Here is a 19,093-nt window from a genome sequence, read left to right as displayed (position 1 = left end):
CATGATTAATACAAGTGATCATGCGCACAGGCAACGCTTATTGACTACAAATTTTAAAAGACAAAGGAAGTCATATTTATAAAGGTGTTTTGTTCCTCCCGAAAAATAATGATGGAAAACCAGTCTATATCGTCTTAAAATGGACTTGAAAATGAAGAGGGATCACTTATCTATTTGTTCAGTTTATCATCCACGACTATGAGACAACGGAAAAAAATTCCTCGACGTTTTGTCATCGACAGTGCTACGGAGGCTTCCTTCACGACTCTTTCAGCTTCTCGAATAAAAACTCACAGAAAGGACTGTCCTCTTTGTCACTAACAGGAATTTCCGGAACACAGAAAGACTACGGTTTCGTAGGAGAAGTATCTGACAAGATGCTGTACGTGTTTTCGGTTGATATAGGTGTCATGTACACCTTTGAAATAGAGCTCGCGATGGAAAGGTAAATGCAAAATACAAACTAAAATTTTACAATATCGATGACCTTAGCAAAATTTTATAACCTTAGCTAAGCAAATCAAATTTATAATTACCAATACATGCCATATTGGTATTTTAGATGTATTATTTTGTATTTATCAGTTTTTATTTTTGTGCAAGAGGAAGATAAAAAATGACAGGAAATTGCAACAAAGGGGTTACTTATACTTATCTTTAACTGCTTCCTGTTCATTAAAAATTAAGGACAAGGCTAATCTTCTGAAGCCTGCTCTTGGCTCGTTATTCCTGTGATTCAGTTATTCAGCAAATGTTGTACCTGAATGCAATTTTATTATGTCTGCAGTCTGACCAGTTTCAGTCATTTCCAGGTATATTTCTAGAGCAATCAAAGATTATTAGCCTTCTTGGATGTTGTTGTGATTTGTTTGCCATAGCTTCATCTTTTTTCTCAAATAGTCAAACACCGCTGAGTTCTTTTTTTACAGACTGCTTTATGCAGGGTTATAGCCTTTTTCCAGTGTCCAAATTTTACACAAAGCCTTTTGCAATTTGTACTACTAATATCTAAGGATAAATATCCTAAATACCAGTTCAGTTCAAAACATTTTTATGGTTTTTGATATTCTGCGAACTCGGTAGTTATATATAGCTGCAGCTGAAATTTGTTTTTTTTGCTGCAGTCAATCAAAAATAATCAGTTGGTACCTTTTATATTTATAACTGGTGGCAGTAAAAAACGATTTCACAAAAAGCTGTTGAAATGTCTGAGTCCTCAGAATATGGAAAACTGCAGTAGGTTTCCTTCTTACTACTAACTTGTTGTATTTGACACACCAGTGCACTCCCAATAGTACCTTTCTGAATTCGCTTGAGTGACCCCAAAGTTTGTGACGTCAAAACAGCTCAATTAGGAGGACAAAACAAAAGATCTTCAATCTCCTAAGAATTGGACACCTATTGTTATGTCCTCCAATTAAGATCCATTCCTACATACTGCAAGGGGTCTATCCATTAATATTGCAACCTTGACTTGGAACTATGTTTCATGGTCACTCTAACAAATTCAGGGAAGGGTCTTTTACTAGCCACTAGTCATCAGTTTATAAATTATCAGCTAAGTAATCCTAAACAACATGAACACTAAGCATTTTCCCCGCCAATATTATCTATTATAACAGTGTACAGACACTTATGTCTACAGTGGCCACTGCCACAGGAATCCCATTTGACAAACAAGTCCTGCTAATCACAGGAGGAGAAGCCTTGGATCCCAGTGACAGAGTTTGTAACTATAGCAATGCTGGAACAGTAAGTATCTTTGAGAGTATCCAGTTTATAAGCTATGTGATGTGATAAGTCAAGGTCCTAAAATCAAGACTGTGTCTAACTTCTCATTCCCTTAGCCCACAATAATTAATGATAGTTATTATTATGTATTTTGGGGACTTTCTTGGTGTAGCAAGCTTTATTGTAGTCCGGGTTAGGGTTTTTGTTTTGCAGAGTATTGTTCATTAACCTTGGTTATTGTTTTATGGTCTTCATGGCTTAGGTGCCTTGCAAAACCAAGAAAGAGCTGGGAGTTTTTTGACAAAAATTGAAGAAATCTATGCAAAGCCGATTCCAATTATAGCAATGGGAGATTATCAAAAATAACTAAGCAGATAAGGCCAAACAATAAAATAAGTGTGTTTCCTGTTGCATGACTGACCCTAATTTTCTTGCCGACCCTAATATTTTTTTCATTCCCAAATGTACCACAGGGTTCCCAGTAAGCTCATTTCCACTGTTGTATAGACCAAATTCAAAACTCGCACCAATGTGAGGCTTAAGTTGTGAACAAAGGGATCTGGCGTGACTCAAAGTAATCTGGCGTGATTCAAAAGTCACGAATCACGCCAGATTCCCTTGGTCTATCATAAAAAAACCTGACCTACTGACCTCAATTATTTTTCTCATGCTACAGGAAACACACTTATTTTTTTGTTTGGCCTAATCTAAAAAGCTACTTTCTGTTCTTACATTTTGTCCAAAGTCCTTTTCTTGGCAGAGATCATAAGGATTATATTGAAATCATTTTAAAAAAGTGCACACTTCCTCTTATCTCACAGGATACCAGTCCCATCTTTCTGTTCAGTAAGAGTACCATTGAATCCTCTGTTCCACCTTCACCAAGCCTTACATTTGGATCAGAAGCTAATCTAAAAGAACAAGTCGAAGTCTCCTTTAACCTTCCACCCACCTATGAAACTCTCGTATCTAGGGCTCAGCTGGCATCAGAATTCAACCACTATGCTATTGAAATTGCTAGCAATTGTGAAGCATTAATCAGTGAACAGTCATTTCAACAGCAAGGCTGGGGAGCTGTAGTAGCTAACCTGGACAATATAGCCAAGTAAGAGACCAATCCCGGGGGGGGGGGGGGTACTCCCATATATGGACTATACGGGGATGATCTGCTGAACAGGGTATGGTTTTTCGAGTTTCTTATCATAAACAGGGTATGCAATTTCACTCAAGTTGCAAGTTCTTCCTGAGTTTCCTATCATATTCAGAGATTCAACTTTCGTATTGACCGAAACTGGTTATTATGGTCGTAAAAAAAACGATATGCGAGATGACATAATAATTGAAACAGGAACTCAGTGCAATAAATTATATCTTTTGTCATAAACAGGGTCAACAAATTTGAGTTTTTTTATCATCACAGGGTACCCCTTTCAGAATCCCAGCTGAACACCCCTACCCAAATTCTGGCGGAGTACCCCCCCCCCCCCCCCGGAGACCAATATATAATATAGATTAAAAGATGATAATGATGGTACTTGGTGAGATATAACACAGTGGTGGATTAGGATGGCTTCAAAGGGTTTGTTAACTGAAACAGCAATATATATATCATGGTTGTCATGGTGATTGTTATGATCAATAGTGATGGCTAGGGGTAATAGCCGTTCCAAGGTTGAGAAAAAGCTGGATCAAGTTGGCATTGCAGTGCATTTTAGGACTGTCTTAAGGGACGTACTCTAGAGATTGCCTCCATTTTGTCACCTAAAATAGCTCCAGAATACATTACAATCCCAACTCAACCCAGTTTTTCCCTCAACCTCAGAATGGCTTATAATAATAGGGTTGGATAAATAATGATGTCAATGAAGGATTTAAATATGGTACCATCAACCAAAGATTCTATAAATGGTAATTTTTTGTGATTTGAATATTAACCAGGGAGTTCAACGAGAGAGCAACTGTCGTACAGCAAAGTTATAAAGAGTTTTTAGAATCAAGACCAAGATATCTGGAAATGTTAAATGGGTTAGTATGATTCTTGCAAAAGTACTTTCAGCAGTTGAAAAAAGGATCTTGATACCAATGTTTCTGGTTTCATGCCAAAAACAAGTGCCACAGTCACCTCGAAATGTCTACAATTCTGCTGACAAATAGCCTTCTTCATGTGTCGGGATCTGTGTCGGCATCCTTTTGTAATATTTTCCCCCACAAAATAACCAAAGGATGCCAACACATGGAGAAAGAAATGCAGACTAAAAGCTTAATACCTGTCAGCAGCGAGTCATACAGAGTCATAGATGTTTGGAGGCGTGACTTTGGCATGTATTTTTTTCTAGCATGAAAACCCAGTTCAGTGACATCCATAGAATAGTCAAAGTTAGTAAGTGATCCATTTGATGCACCAAAATTGATTATATTTCTTATTTTTATAGCCGCCATTTTGGATGAACATAAAAAGTTTTGTCATTAGGCTCTTTTGTTTTATCATCCAACATTTATTATTTTCTTTTCTTGGGGATTATTGAAAGCCATCAATTTAATGAATTCCTTTTCTAAACAGTTATGATGAAATTCTTCAAATTCTTGCTGAGATCCCTGTGCTGCCATGTCTGTTGTCCAGCCAGCATGCGAACAGGCCAGAGTCCAGGGACAGCATCAGCCTTCTTGAATGGATTAGTGCGCAAGATCACAAGAACAGTCTGCAAGATATAGTTGCCCAATGTAGTTCAGCTATAGAACAGTTTGATGAGAGTGTGATGGAAGGTGTAATGAATGAAGTCTTTCAGGTGAGAGTTGCCAGAGAAGTCAATGGATAAAGTCCAGCCAAAAATTGGTACTTGTGCAGCCAAACAACACCTAAGATGGTTATCTTGCCTGGTCACATTGAATGGCAGGGTCCAGTTGTATGAAGCCTGGATAGCACTATCGGGTCAGAATCCTTAACCAGTGGATAAGTCAATGCTGCTATCCAATAAATTAATCCACTGGATAAGATTCATCCGTCAGATAGCGCTATCCAGGCTTCATACAACTGGGCCAAGGGATGTACAGTAGCAAGGACCCAAGAATTTGATTGGGTGGGGCATTCAGAATAAAAAAAAGTAAAAAACAAAACAAACAAACATCTTTACTCATTTAATTAATTAACAAAAATTTAGGGGGGCATGTGTCCCCCTGTTGTCCCCTGCCCCACCCTCCCTATGCTAGTATTGACTGGTCACATGAACTGGTCACATGGACTGGTCACACGATGATCAATCCTATGTAGCTGACCATTATGCCTGGCCATTGAGCAGCCATTATCGTTATCCACAATTGTTGCACATTTCTTATCCACCAGGTACGGGAAGCACTTGACAATACCAGCATGAAAGAAATTAAAGGTTTAGATGAAAGGTTAATGCATCTGCAGCAGTTTCTCCAGAAAGTACAAGAACTAATGCAGTCACAGTCAGATATGGCACAGGTAACCCAACAGATAGAAACAGAGCTAAACCATTATACATGGGCCTTTTTCATGTGGCATCCTATGTTGGTGTTAGTGCTTAAGAAGAAATGTGTATAGGTTAAACAAAGGTTTCTATTCTTATGCGAATAAACATGGCTGCTATGTGATGAAGGCATATGGTGACATGTGTGATAGCATATATACAGTTTGTTTCCCCACAGGGTTGTGACTGGATACCCGGTCAGATGCAAACTCTCTATTTAAAAAGGGACTGCTTTCTAATCCACATAGCTTCAGCTTTGAATACTCTTAAAACAGAGCAATGATGTAGAGAAGGGGGTAAAGCTCACGCCGTCAGCTCCCTGGAAAAGCAGCTACTAGCTGAAGGAAAACTGATGTTAAATAAGGCCTTTAACTTTATCTGCTCTTATCAATTTTATTTGTATATTGTAATTTAAGCAATCAATTCACTCTTTCTATCCTACCAAGGTGGGAGTGATACCGCCCACTCACACAGCCAATCAGAATGAACTATTCTTAGGATACCAGACTGGCAAAAATGAATTAAAATATTATCCAATCATGGCGTAATACTTTTATTCCTGTATACTCCTTTAGGGCTTCATTCAAAACCAAACAAGGGCACAGAACATTGGAGATGCATCTGTTTTACCAGACTTGTGCGCAAGTCATCAGAAACAGTTGATGATGTTGTTGAAGAACCACTCTCAGTTAAGGTAATGTGTGATATGAGGAAAGCAAAAAGTACCTGTAAGGTGGAGTCTACACTGTAGATATTGTAGATGCTGTACCTTTATTAATAGAGATTATGAGATGAATTTATCTAATATTTCCCGTCTTCAGGGATTATCTTCGTCGTTCTGCCAAAGCTAAAGAAGAATTGTCAGTCAATCTGCACACAAGACTGAGGTAATCATAAATAAGCCTCTTACATAGCATTAGGCATTTTGATAAATAGATAATATAAAATAAAATATTGGGGTGAAAATTGCTGCTTTTCAACCAAATGAACAAACAAAAATGTGCAAGGCATTCTGGTAGTTATAATATATAATGCAATAGTATATCAATAAAGCACACTAAACTGAATAGCGCAGCGCAGCCATGACGTCATACAAACGAAGACAAAGGCGAAATTCGGACAAACAAACTGACAAGTTTACTTTCAGCAGATAATTTTCACAGCCGATCGCAGTTGATCTTAGTTTACATGGGTTATTATTGTAACTTTAAGTAAAAATAATAAAATCGGTTCGTATAATCCTCGTAGCGGTTAACAATAAACAGAATGCAATGTTTGTCCGAATCTTTAAGCTATTTAGAATCAGCGCTGCTTCGCTATTGTCAAACACCAACATTTTTCAATAGATTTTGTCCTTAATTTCCAGATGGATTATGTACATAGAAAAGAAAGTCTGTGATACTGATAGTACCTTGATTATGTACCATGAAAATATTCGAAGGATAAAACGAAGGTAATGAACAACATTCTATTCCTAACCCTTTCATTTTTTTCTTGAATACTTGTTGCTTTACCATCAATATACCATTTTCCCATTCCAAATTACAGCTACCACTTTACCCTCGTGGTATTTAAACACCGATACAAGGCTAACCCGGTGTAAATGAGTCTGTAAGCACTGGTGGCATGCGCTGCTAATGCACCGCCTCTCACCAATGCAGCCTGAGTTCGAGTCCTGCCGATCTCGAAGTCGTATGTGAATAGAGTTGTTTGTTGGTTCTCTCCTGTGCTTTGAGGGTTTTTCTCCGCGTTTTCCGGTTTTCCTCCCTCCTCAAAAATCAACAAATTCTAATTCGTCCTTTGGGCTTTGTGATTGTCCCACGCTGTGATACAATAATAATAGTTCCAAGCCGAAGTTGGAGTTGCTGCGCAAGATGAAAAGCATAGTTTTGCTTTGCGCGGAAACTCCAGTCTTGACTTAGAACTATTATTCGTGATCACTGAATGGAACTGTAAAAGGAGTATTGGTCTATTTTGAATATTCATTTTCATTGTTAGACTTGATATCCTGGATCAAGTAAGTGAAGCACCAAAGATGTATGTTGTTGCTGCAGCAGAAGTTGTTCGCCGTAGGAAATTGTCTTCTCAGTTTTTGAAAGTAAGTCAAAAGTCTATTTTTGTTTTGATAATCTTTAGTGATGGTTTACTCGAAAGTTTATGCTACATAAACCATCACTGCACAGAAATTATTTCAGGGCTTGATAAAAAATGATAAGATGATAAACAAAAGGTACTTTACAGAGGTGGTCACTGGCAGGGTTTTCAAAACCATACAGCACTTAATTACTGAAATAATCCACAATTTCTTTTATCTCTTATTTTAGTGGGCCAATAAATTACATGAGAATGTTGCACAGATGCAAGCAGAGGAAAATGCAAGACGTGAAGAATTTGCTCTTCAGTTTGGTAAGAAAAAATGCCCACTACATATAACAATAGCAATAGCAATACTGATCACTGTAAAATAACACAGTAATCTGATAATAATATTGTCTTTTTTTACTTTTTTCAGGGCGACATTTCTTACAGACATTGTTTACAGGAATGGAGGATCGGCCTACAAAATTTGCTGTAAATTTTAATTCTAATACACATTCTAAAGTTTAAAAAATTCCTTGTCAACTACAATGCGCTGTGCGCCAGAAACAATGCGATGCAAGCAATGCACCATTTTCTCTGCCAGGCAAAATGGCAGTTTCGCAGGTGAAGTTTGGGAATCCAGTTCCATCAGTCTTGTTATTCCTGCTAGATGTTTTTATAACCATGATATGATGATACATAGTCACTTAATAAAGCTTTCCCAGAGATGTTATAAATTTTGTAAGAAGATCTCTATGAAAAATTATACCTACATAGTCACTTAATAAAGTTTTCCCAGAGATGTTATAAATTTTTTCAATGAATCTAAGGTAGATTTTGGGAGTTGTCATGACTTACAGTTGGACAACCGAAAGTCATAATGTCACAAAGAAAATCTCTATGAAAAATTATACCTACTTGCTGTGGAATGAAGGGAAGGAAACTTTGGGAATTTGAAAACTTTGGTATAGCATTTTTGCAGATATTTTGATCCACCAGTGCGTGGAAGAGTGTCAAGAACGATGTAGGTGAACCAAGTAAACAATAACATAGGAGCGCAGTGCATTGTAGTTGACTAAGTACTGTTTAATAAACGAGCAGGAGTGTTTTATCGGGTATAAAACACGAGGCGTAGCCGAGTGGTTTTAGACCCGATAAAACACGATCTGCGAGTTTATTAAACGGCTTAAAAAACTCCAGATGTATGTTCTCATACTGTACCGAATTCTTTACGAAATGAACCAAGTTTGATAGAGAAAATCCAAGTTAAAGTTTATGCAAATGAAGACGAATATATATCAGATATAAAACCTCCTTCATGGTCATGATTTCTATTGTGTTTCCTTCATGAATTATTAATGAGTTTTTTAAGATTCTTTAAATGGTAACTCACACATAGAATTGAAATTTAGCTTATTTGGTTTTGCAGAGAGAAAATTTTTTGAAGTTGCAGTAACATTATGAAAGCTCTGAGATCAACTCCTTTTTTTATATTTTTTTATATCATAGGACAAACCCCCAAAGCCTTTTGACAGACAGCTGCCAATCATCACAGATCATGACCTTGAACACTTACAATCATTGGTTCCAAAGTTCAAAGAATACTTAGAAGAAAGTCCAATCAGCATGAGCATGGGAGAAGACTTCTCAGAAGGGAACTCACTCTCCATGATGTTGAAGCTACAAGAATCACAAATGTTGTCTTCACAAAGCTCTCAAAAACAAATGTCAGCTAGTAAGACATCTATGAGTTTGGATGCACCAACACAAGCTGTTTGGATGGACGGTGGAGGTGTAGTTATTGAGGAATCCAAAGACTCACTTGAAGGTGATGACAAAAGTCAAAGATTAGGTCTGATGAGCAATTCTCAGACATCAACAGATGAATCAGCACCATTAAATTTACACTCCAGTGATGAAAACCCCCCGAAAAGCCATCAGAAGGATAGCGACACAGGGTCAGAGCCAAGCTCGGGTTTAACAGACAGTGACATCATGTTTAAGTCTGCACAAGAGGACTATGTTACAGTTGAAGGTGCTGACTTGGACTCCAAAGATGACAGGTTTTCGCAAAATGAACCAGCTCCTCATGCATCAATCACAGGTGAACACGACTCTAGTCAGACTGTCACACTTACAAGCTCTAGTTCGCAGAGTATTACAGCTAGTACGCAGACGGATTTTAGCTTGGAAGAAAACCTAACATGCAGTGGAGGTGATGAGGATGAGAAAAAGAAAACTGATTCTTTGTACTCAAAAGAAGCTGTCGTTAAACTTGAAGAGAGAATCATGGAACTGGAGGATGAACTTAAATGTAGCACAGAAGAATTGAACACAGTTCTTCAAAAAAATGCTCAACTACAGAATCTTAAGAAAAATTGTACAGAGTTGCTACGAAATGTTGTGGTTGAATTACGTGAGGAGATTAAAATGAGTAAGGAATTGATTTCAAATTGTAAAGGAACAATGAACAAAGAAATACAAGTTGCGTGGAGTAAAATACAGGAATTTGCCGAAGAAGTAATGAATTCGGTTTCAACATTTGAGTCTGAAAGAACTAAACAAGAAATGGATCAAATCATTCAACAACTCAGTGAAAAATATGAAAGTGAGAAAAGTGAATTAGTAAACACTAAAGCACAATTAGATTTGAAAATAAATAATATAGCTATGGAATTACAAAATGTTCAGGAAGAACATAATATCACCAAGGCTAAGAATGCAGAAGAGATTCAAAGGTTAATGGCGGAATTAGATGAGTACAGGGGACAGTGTGAAGAACAGCAGATTATGCTGATGAAGTTGAAAGAAAACAAAGGACAGTCAGAGGAAGAACAGCAGACACGATTCAATGCTATTATGATGAGATTAAAGCGGGAAAAGGATCAAATTGTTGGTCAATTGAATGAAAAAATGAAAGAAATGGAAATGGAAAATAAGAAACAGAAAGTAGAATTAACTGAATTACAGCAAGAAAAGGATTCTGTCATGAAGGACAAAGAGTTGCTAGTTTTCAACTTCCAGGAGAAGGAGAAAGAGTATGCCGCATCAATACATACTCTTGAACAGAAGCTGCTAAAGAATCAAAGCATGACGGAAATGAAAGAGAAAGAATTTGAAATGAAATTAGAGAATGAGAAAGCTGGTGCTTTAATGTTGCTGGACTTGGAGAGGCACATGTGGGAGGCAAAGAAAAGTAAACAAGAAGATACAGAGATGAAAGAAGAAGGGTGAGTGAACTTGCTATTCATTTTTCATTCATTCAGTCATTCAATTTTATAAATATTCCTATGACTCCACAGCCATTTTCCCAGGGGAAAATATTTATCCTTCACGATCAGAATGCACACGGGCCAGGGTAAATTTGATTGGAAGTAACCAAAACATCAAAGGGCTCCAAACATTAGGAGTTGGTTAGGTCCCAGAAACATGAAAATGCCTGTAATTATTATTTTTGTTTACTGCAGTTTTCACAAACATGCAAACTCTGTGTCTCCAAGCTTCAAGCTGAAATTTTTTCCCCTGCTGCATCAAACTGTATCAGTCAATACTTTTCATATTTTTGACTGCCAGCAGCAAAAAAAAAAAATTCCAGAGTTTTTTTTTTAGGTTTCTTATTTCTTTAGTGCTATTTAGTTCAAATTAGTTCTTCTTATACATGAAGATATAACTAGCTAAAAACTAGTGTGAGCTGCGTCAGTATTTCTAATGAAACAGTAAGGATAAAAAGGTAAATTATACACCATGAAAAGATGCATTACATGTACATGCATACATTACATACATGCATTACTGTTTCATGGGTTAATAGTATTAGAAATATCATTGTCAAAGTTAAACTAAATGAACTATCATTAATTTTGTTTTGTTAGCAGTAGCAAGCTGAGCTATGTTGAGAAATTAGAAGAACTTCAAAAGGTACTGAAGAATGCTTTGTTATAGTCTGACATTGCTTGTTCAAAATAATATGATTCCAAAAGTCTAAATAATTTATCATTACCATGACATTGGCTAACAAAAAAAATGAAATTTTCTCTATAAAACTTTAAACGTTCCTGAAGTTTTTTATACTTTTTTATTTCTTTTGCCTGACACATAATAACAATAGTGTTTTTATGACATAGGGGCATAGCAAGGTCTTGGTCATGAGGGGGGGGGACCATTTTCCACCAATAAATATGCATACATGTTTAATCCATAGAATTTCCTGCCATATTCCAAATAAAGATTCTTAAGGCCTATTTACATGGCACAATTTGCCTTGCGCAACTTGACGTATACAGCAAGATCAGCTCAAAATCGGGTCGTGTAAATGGTCCTACGACAGATGTACGCGGCCTCAAGACTTGTCGTAGCATTTTAAACTTTGGCTTAAAACCCTACGACATGCCGTAGGAAAATGATGTAAATATGACGATTTTGACCGAGATTGATTCCAAAACAAAATGGCGGATTTCCATTAAAACGTCTTTACCGGTAATTAAACACGAAGTGCAAAAATTCTGAATGATCTCATCAAATAACAAGGTAGACATGATTATTTACTGCACTTCTCAACTGTGTATGGTGGCATTTTACAAGAAACATTTGCTGTAATGACGAGTAAATTGCTCGCGTTTTTTTCATGCCACGTGCAACAAGTTGTGCTCTTGTAAATGGTACCAAAATTTACTGTATACGTCAAGTTGCATGTGGCAAATCGTGCCATGTAAATAGGCCTTTACAAGTATTAGTAGAAAGTTCTCTGGACTTTTAAATTTAATTTTTTACTTTATCTTTCTAATTTGTTTTAGTCATTGGTGGAGAAGGATGAACAAATAAAAGCTATGAAGAAACAACTGGTAAAAAGTCATTAAACTTTTCAATCTGTTTTTCAAAGTCAATTAACTTTTCATCTATCCATTATTTCATCCACACAACACTCCTACCATCCATCCATCCATCTATTATAACTATTGCAATCTACCATCGAACTTATTCATTCATCCTCCCATGCATCTTCCCATGCATCCTCCCATCCACTCATTCATCAAGCGTTTATTTCTTGTCTTATGTATGCTTCTTTTTCTTCCAACAGTCACCTGGTGCAAGTGAAACTCAAAAGCCAGAGAAAGTTACCCTGAAAGAGTGAGTATTTTATGCTTTATTCACTGAAGGTCAATTCAGTTGTGTCAGACATGTAGGGAAACACATGGATTATTGACCAATACACCAGAATTCTGCACACCCATGGAGTAAAGGGTGGTGTATAAGTATTGCAAGTGCATCTTACCTCTGGGGTCTTGAGTTTGATTCCTGGACTTTTAGCATCATATTATGTGATCATGAGTAGAGATCTTTTGATTCAAGGGTTTTTCTCCAGCTTTTCTGGTTTTCCTCCCTCTGTAAAACCTAACACACTAAATTCCAATTTGATCTTTGAGCTAGTTGTGTCCTGACTTTGATCAGCATAGAGGTTGTTTCAGGGTATCTATAACATTTGAAATTTGACTTTGAAGTTTCAGGGCACCAATCAGATTGCTCTGTTTTCGTCTGGACCAGCTTGCTGCATGCTATGCACTCTGCTTCATAGCATTATCGTAATCCTGTTTATAAAATAACTGTTATGAATTTCATGTTCTGATTGGTTGGGAGTGTATGCTTTATGAGAGCACAAAGCACGAGTGTGCACTTTCAGTTGAGTCATTCCTATCCAAAATAATGCTTATCATAATTTGTATTTTATAAAAGAAATAAAAAATTCTTTCATGTTCTGCCAACCCCCACTTCCCTCATAAATTTACATAGCATGCGTTCATGTTTTTTTATTTCAATAGATTTATTGTTGTTGTTTATAGCTTTCAGTGTGGTGACCTGATCCTGTTGGTGTTTGACCCAAGATATGAGAATTATCTTGTGTTCACTACTGGAACCACCCTGTTCTTCTTGCATCCTGAGTCAATGAGTCTCTTAGACATTGCCACAAGTGAGTATTACCAAATAAATGAATTGGTAAAGAGAATAAATTAATAGCCAATGTGTGCGAGCACCAATTGCTAGAACAAAGCATGATGGGAAATCAAGTACTTATTCTTTTTCCCCTCCTCTTAAAATCCACCTTACAATTTATCCTTCAAAAATTTCTATGAACTTGTATTTCAACACATGAAATAAGAGTATTTTATTTTTCTGGTTGTTCCTTTGATTTCCCTGTTACATTTTTGCAGTATTTGGCTTCCAGAGTGTTTTGCGAGATTCCTTGCACATTGCCTATTAATTACTGCAGGGGCGGATCCAGGAATTTGTTCAGGGAGGGGTGCAGCGCACATAGTTAACCCAGGGAGGGGTGCACCCCTTAGAATCAAAGGGAAAATAACATTATTTTGTATTGGTTAAATCTTTGAAGTAGGGGCACAAAGTCGAACCAGGGAGGGGTGCACACCCCCTGCACCCCTCCCCTGGATCCGCCACTGTACTGAATGGATGAATGGATGTTTAAGCAAGAGTATGTGAGTGGAATGATTGGATGAGCAAAAAATAAATATTGAAAAATGAACCAATGAAGAAACAAATATTAACAAGTGAATGCATTAGATATAAAGAAAAGTTCTGTTTCATTAATATGTTATTTAGGTATATCATTGCTATTCTATTATGCAGAGTGAATAAATCATTAAATAAAAATGGATAAATGAACAAGAAAGTGTTTGAATGATAAAGTGAATTACTGAATGAAAGAAAAATTGATTTAGGAAGAAAATGGATGGATAGATGGATGGAGGGATGGTTGGATGAATGGATGTAATAGTGAGTGAGTGAGTAAACAAGTGAGAATAAATGAATGGATGGACAGATAGATAAGTGACTGTGTGTGTATGCATGCATCCATAAATGAATGACTGGAGAAACAGATAATTCTTATGTATTTTCAGGTGGCAATAAAAGGCGTGACTGGGTGTTGGCACAGCTGACAGACAAGGAATACTGTCAGGCAAAAAAGGTACTCAATGATTTATTATGTGATTCATGTTAAACCAAGTGTCCTCTCACAATAGACCTTATTTGTGGTTTGACAATGTTTTACCAATTCAGCATGACAAACCTCCAGGCGATTCATTTTCTTTTGTTTTTAGTCTTTGAAAAATTCATAAGTATCCCAAAGTATACCAAAGGAATAACGATGATATCCCAACGAGTTTCAAAACAATAGCTCTTCATTCCTCCAGAGGTTTGTCACGCTGAATTGGGAAAACATTGTCACACCACAAATAAGGTCTATTCACAATTCACACAGTCTGAACATGGGAAACAAAGTCCCTTGTCTTCTCCACATGAATTTGAATTTTACTTCCATAGCCTCAAAATTAAGAGTTTTCCTGAAATTCCATGACTTTTTTTAGACCAGAAAAAAAGTTTTTTCAAGACTCCAAGACTTTCCTTATCTTTTTGTTTTACTGTTCAAACCCTGATGATGTCCTAAGGGTATTTTGAAGTAGAGCTACAATTACTCAGTAGACATGCTTGACTGCTAGAGTGCATATCTTATATCTGTGATAAAGTTAACTAACAAATTCATACGAAGTTTTGTACGTTTACAGTTTACTGAGGTCCAAGCTGAACTTACTTATTAGTTGTGCAAATTTGTGTAATTTCTTACAACATTTTTCACAGATATCTGGTATACACTGTACTGTGGGACATTGCCAAAATACATTTTCTCCTTAAGTCAAAACTCTTTTAAGATACTTGTGAACCAAGGAAATTACTTATTTTATTTCAGGCCCATAATCGCTTTCACGTTCCAGTTGGCACAAAGTTTTACAGAATACAAGCCAAACAGTGGGAAAGATGATGTTGTACCCCACTCTTACAACAGGAAAAGCATTGTACCCTCTTATTCAAGAGGGCTTTATAGCTTTGGCATAACAAATATTCCTTTTTAGACCATACACCATTCCCTTGAGTATCATTGTTGTTTCTTACTGGTCATAATGCAATCATGACATGGTCTGAAATTGAAAACATTATGCCAAGCTGAAAAGCCTTGTCCATCTTGCACTTCATATTTACATTTTTTCTCCTCTATCCATTGAGCCAAGATGTTAGGATCAGTGAAGACTGATCAGTGAAATAGAAGTTGACATGGGAAGCCAGTGATTATAAGTGAACTGAAAAAAGGATGTTGTAACACTGAGTTGTGGACTTTTCATAAATTAGGCGAGAGGAAGTATATGGGGGGAGGGCCAGGTAAGTAATGCTTCTTATCATTAATTATTTCCCCCCTCATTTTGATTGGCTAAGATAAATGCAAATAACTGCCCACAAATAATATTCTGCTCACGCACATTACGATGCAAAGCCATTTTGCTGCAAAATAATAGTATGCTCATGTGCAGCAACATTGCATTTGCATTGCTCACTTGCCACTAATCACAATATTTTTCTTAACCTTGTTCAATAATTGCTTACTATGCTACAAAAAGAAATCTCACAATTATGAATACACTTAATATTTATAATATCAACACATTATTACTGAACAAAACAGTTTTTTAAAATATATTTTTGATTGTTCTTCACATTTGAAATGAGGCTGCCATGGTGCCTGCAAAGCATAATGGGAAGGGCTGGGGATGCTTGCATATAGTGAGATATTGTGTATCAAAAAAAATGTAATATTATATACTTTAATAATACTATTAAAAGCTTTAGATATCAATTGGAAGTCATCCATGTAATCTTTCAGACATTCCCCTTCCATTTGCTTTAGCTTTGATTTTCAGAAACTTTCTCTTTACGACATCTTCATTATTTCCTTTCCTTACTTTCTTCAAGTAGAATTAGATTTTTTCATTACCTCCAAGTATGAGGTCAAAAACTAAACTCTAAAGTACAGCACCAATGCTAGAAATAGGTATTTCACAGCAGTCAGGGCGAAAAACAATGGATGCTCAATAGCCAGACATTATGACCAGACTGAACTGTATCATATCACCCTAGTGCTGTGTGGTTGTTTATCACCTGTATTGTTGTATCATCTGTATCGTTGTATCGCAGTAGTGCTGTGTTGTTGTTTATCGCCTGTATCGTTGTATTGCTGTAGTGCTTTGTCGTTGTTTATCACCTGTATCTTTGTATCGTATCGTCTGTATTGTATCGTTGTATTGATTTGTCGTTGTTTATTGTTGTATCGTTGTATAGCTATAGTTTATCGCCTGTATTGCTGTATGTGTGGCCGTGTGGTGTATATTAGCTGATCCTTTGAGAGATCAGTGGACTACATTGGATTTTGGATTGCTTAGATATGTAGTCCTATGGCATGTTGTGTATCGGTGTATCGCAATACGGGCAACAAAACAGCAAAAGTTGGGTCCTAAAACGTGACAGGTATAGGTTTTGTCCAATAAACAGCCATTATTTTATCAAGAGGTACAAGGAAAATGTTCTCAATGGAAGTATTTTCTAAAGAGTTCAATGGTTTTGGGCTACAACATGACTCTGTAAACCCCCTATATTACTACCAGTATGTTAAATGCTCACTAGTACATCTTTGAAACATGTATGTCCATGAGTATGAGGAAGAACAGCTCTGAGAGCATGTCATGATGGATATCAATGCTGAAACCTGATGAGTTGATCAATTCAAAATGTTAAATCTGCAAGACATATTTTTCTTTTCTTGTCAACTTTAACGTTACTTGTCAAGTATGATTTCATCAAGTCATCATCAGATCCCTCGCTGTCTTGATTGCTGGAAGCAGACTTTCTTTTTATTGCACTTGAAGCCAGGTTTGCCATAAGTGATTTTTTGAATAATTTTGTGTTTTTCTTTTCATTTTCTACTGAACTCTTATCCAAATTTTCATTAATTGTCCTTTTGTCAGCAGTGAGAATAATTTGTGTTTCTGCCACATCTCTCGTTTTGATGATCCTCTTACTTTTCAGAATGTTACACTTTGTCTTCTTTGGGTAGAATGATTTTGCTTTTTCATTGGCTGTGTCATGGCTTTTACTTTGTAATACTCTCTTTGAGTTCGAAAGCCAGTCATCTATTACAGGAGATGCCCATCCTTCTGTCTTGATTGCATTTTCAGAAAAAAACTCTGTGGACTTTAGTAAACAAAATATAATAATTTCTTTCAGCTCACCAGTGTAAAGATTTCCCCGCCAAGTGGTTTTCTTTAATTTTCTGTGTCAGCTATGACTAACTTAGAGTACAGATCAAATTGAAATTTAGCATATTAGTTTTTGTGAAGCAAAGGGAAAAAATCCTAAAAAGGCCAACAAACATCTGAGTCAAAATAATGACAGTAACTTACTGTTGGTGAAAATTTCAAATTGGTTGCTGCCGTCAGTCTTGACACTCCTGCCATGGTAACACTTGTCCCAGATAAATTTAGAGAAGTGAGTTTTGAAAAGGTGGTCAGATATCTGACTGACAGGTTGCTGATATCAGGATTGCATGAGAGATCCAGGGTGGACAAAGTAAGTGGACCAGCTCCCATCACGCGTAGAGGTAGAGTAAGACACTTCAGGTCACTATCATTCAGACCATTGTCTTTCAAGCTAAGTTTTAGAAGGCTGTTTGAATGAAAATTTCATTAGTATGAACATACCTCTAAAAGGGGGCCCATCTAGCCTCCCCCCTAACCTTAGAGCTGAGCTACGCAGGTTAGGGGTCCATCTAAAGACCTTGTCTTACAAACATTAAATTCATTGTGCCCACCCTCAGAATTGCAGAATATAATCAATTCCATTATAAAAGCCCCCTTAAATTTTGGCTGAAATATTTGGTGCCCACCCCACCTTCCAAAAAAAATTATATATTAAATATACACAGCCCCCCCTCCAACCCATATATTATGAATACTTTCTTCAATCATACTCTCATTATTCAATCATTCTCATTTGTATTACTATTACATATAAAAAGTAATTCCAGACCCCTTTTCCCAACACCCCACCCTGCTGGGTGTAAATGGTTAAGTTACAGAAGTTTGGTAGCTCTGAATTACCAGTTCTGGAATCTCCTTACTCTGGGTTGCTATGGATACCAACCTTGTTACCTTGGCAACGTGTGCTAATAACTCGTGATCACTACCGAGTAAGCAGTGGCTCAGGTCCAGTTCAGTTAAACAAGGAAAGCACCGTAAATAATCGACTTCATTCACTTCGAGATATCGATACTTTAAGCTCAGTTTGGATAGTACAACACTTCCATAAGCATCACAGAAAAGCTGTAAATTTTGCTGACATCCTTTTGGGAAACCACCGTTTATCTGAACTCTGTTGAAGAGTTCTTTGCCAACAATTTCAGGGAAGCCACAAAGAGATTCTACAATTGTTATATTCTTAGCTACGAAGTCAAGGCAGATGGAAAACAGCGAAGTGGGAGAAGAATTCCCATTTTGGACCTTTAGGGAGCAACTTGCAGCTGTTAAAAGATACAACATTTATGTCAAATAATCGTATTCCACAAATATTTATAAGATATCATTATCAAGCCTCACTAGAACGTGGTTCAATACCTTTAGGTTCGCTGTCAATGAGATGTTTTTTCACGTTTTCTTTCGTCGACAATTCGTAGCCAGGAGGAACTTGAAGTTGGCCGTATTTATCCCTGGTGTAATACAATCCAACTTCATCTTCCCTGGGAAATAAATCACCTAAACGTCTTGAACTAAAAGGCATTTTAAAGGTCGTAAGCTCTTGATACGAAAATAACCTGAAAGGAAACCTTTTCCAAATCGGCCGCCATGTTTTGGTTCATCTTCAATTTTCCCGCCAAAAATGTGCACGTGACAAAAACAACA

The 19,093-nt window shown here is 36.8% G+C and overlaps 2 protein-coding genes across 3 annotated transcripts; one reads left to right on the top strand and one right to left on the bottom strand.

Moving 5' to 3' along the window:
* Positions 1 to 59: 59 nt before the first annotated feature.
* LOC116294822 (uncharacterized) lies at positions 60 to 15,999 on the top strand. Of its 2 annotated transcripts, none has more exons than XM_031702489.2 (19): positions 60 to 445; positions 1,623 to 1,752; positions 2,553 to 2,836; positions 3,670 to 3,756; positions 4,292 to 4,517; positions 5,072 to 5,197; positions 5,798 to 5,916; positions 6,044 to 6,109; positions 6,589 to 6,675; positions 7,221 to 7,320; positions 7,547 to 7,628; positions 7,735 to 7,793; positions 8,811 to 10,531; positions 11,177 to 11,219; positions 12,095 to 12,142; positions 12,379 to 12,428; positions 13,139 to 13,266; positions 14,213 to 14,280; positions 15,061 to 15,999. In XM_031702489.2, the coding sequence occupies exons 1-19, from the start codon at positions 378 to 380 to the stop codon at positions 15,130 to 15,132; spliced, it is 3,564 nt and encodes a 1,187-aa protein (XP_031558349.2). In that variant the 5' UTR covers positions 60 to 377; the 3' UTR covers positions 15,133 to 15,999. The 2 variants fall into 2 exon arrangements, with proteins under 2 accessions (XP_031558349.2, XP_031558348.2); XM_031702488.2 differs by having other exon boundaries at positions 11,174 to 11,219.
* LOC116294823 (leucine-rich repeat-containing protein 42-like) lies at positions 15,954 to 18,971 on the bottom strand. The gene is made up of 4 exons (XM_031702490.2): positions 18,809 to 18,971; positions 18,339 to 18,714; positions 17,600 to 17,861; positions 15,954 to 17,390 (listed from the first exon to the last, which is right to left on the bottom strand). Exons 1-4 carry the CDS (start codon positions 18,969 to 18,971, stop codon positions 16,923 to 16,925), a joined length of 1,269 nt encoding a protein of 422 aa, XP_031558350.1. The 3' UTR covers positions 15,954 to 16,922.
* Positions 18,972 to 19,093: the final 122 nt, after the last annotated feature.

This window comes from Actinia tenebrosa, unplaced genomic scaffold, assembly GCF_029948245.1.
Source record: "Actinia tenebrosa isolate PJP-AT-01 unplaced genomic scaffold, QUT_ActTen_1.0 PGA_scaffold15__27_contigs__length_11533743, whole genome shotgun sequence".
NCBI lineage: Eukaryota > Metazoa > Cnidaria > Anthozoa > Actiniaria > Actiniidae > Actinia > Actinia tenebrosa.
This window is presented reverse-complemented; position numbering and strand designations above follow the sequence as displayed.

Bases quoted from the DNA above. Each gene is read 5' to 3' on its own strand.
- LOC116294822 (XM_031702488.2), top strand. From the start codon at position 378: ATGCTGTACGTGTTTTCGGTTGATATAGGTGTCATGTACACCTTTGAA. The intron at 446-1,622 runs GTAAATGCAAAA...CTATTATAACAG, and splicing joins ATAGAGCTCGCGATGGAAAG to TGTACAGACACTTATGTCTA. The intron at 2,837-3,669 runs GTAAGAGACCAA...AATATTAACCAG, and splicing joins AACCTGGACAATATAGCCAA to GGAGTTCAACGAGAGAGCAA.
- LOC116294823 (XM_031702490.2), bottom strand. From the start codon at position 18,971: ATGCCTTTTAGTTCAAGACGTTTAGGTGATTTATTTCCCAGGGAAGAT. The intron at 18,715-18,808 runs GTATTGAACCAC...ATCTTTTAACAG, and splicing joins CATTGACAGCGAACCTAAAG to CTGCAAGTTGCTCCCTAAAG. The intron at 17,391-17,599 runs GTAAGTTACTGT...TGTTTACTAAAG, and splicing joins ATTTGAAATTTTCACCAACA to TCCACAGAGTTTTTTTCTGA.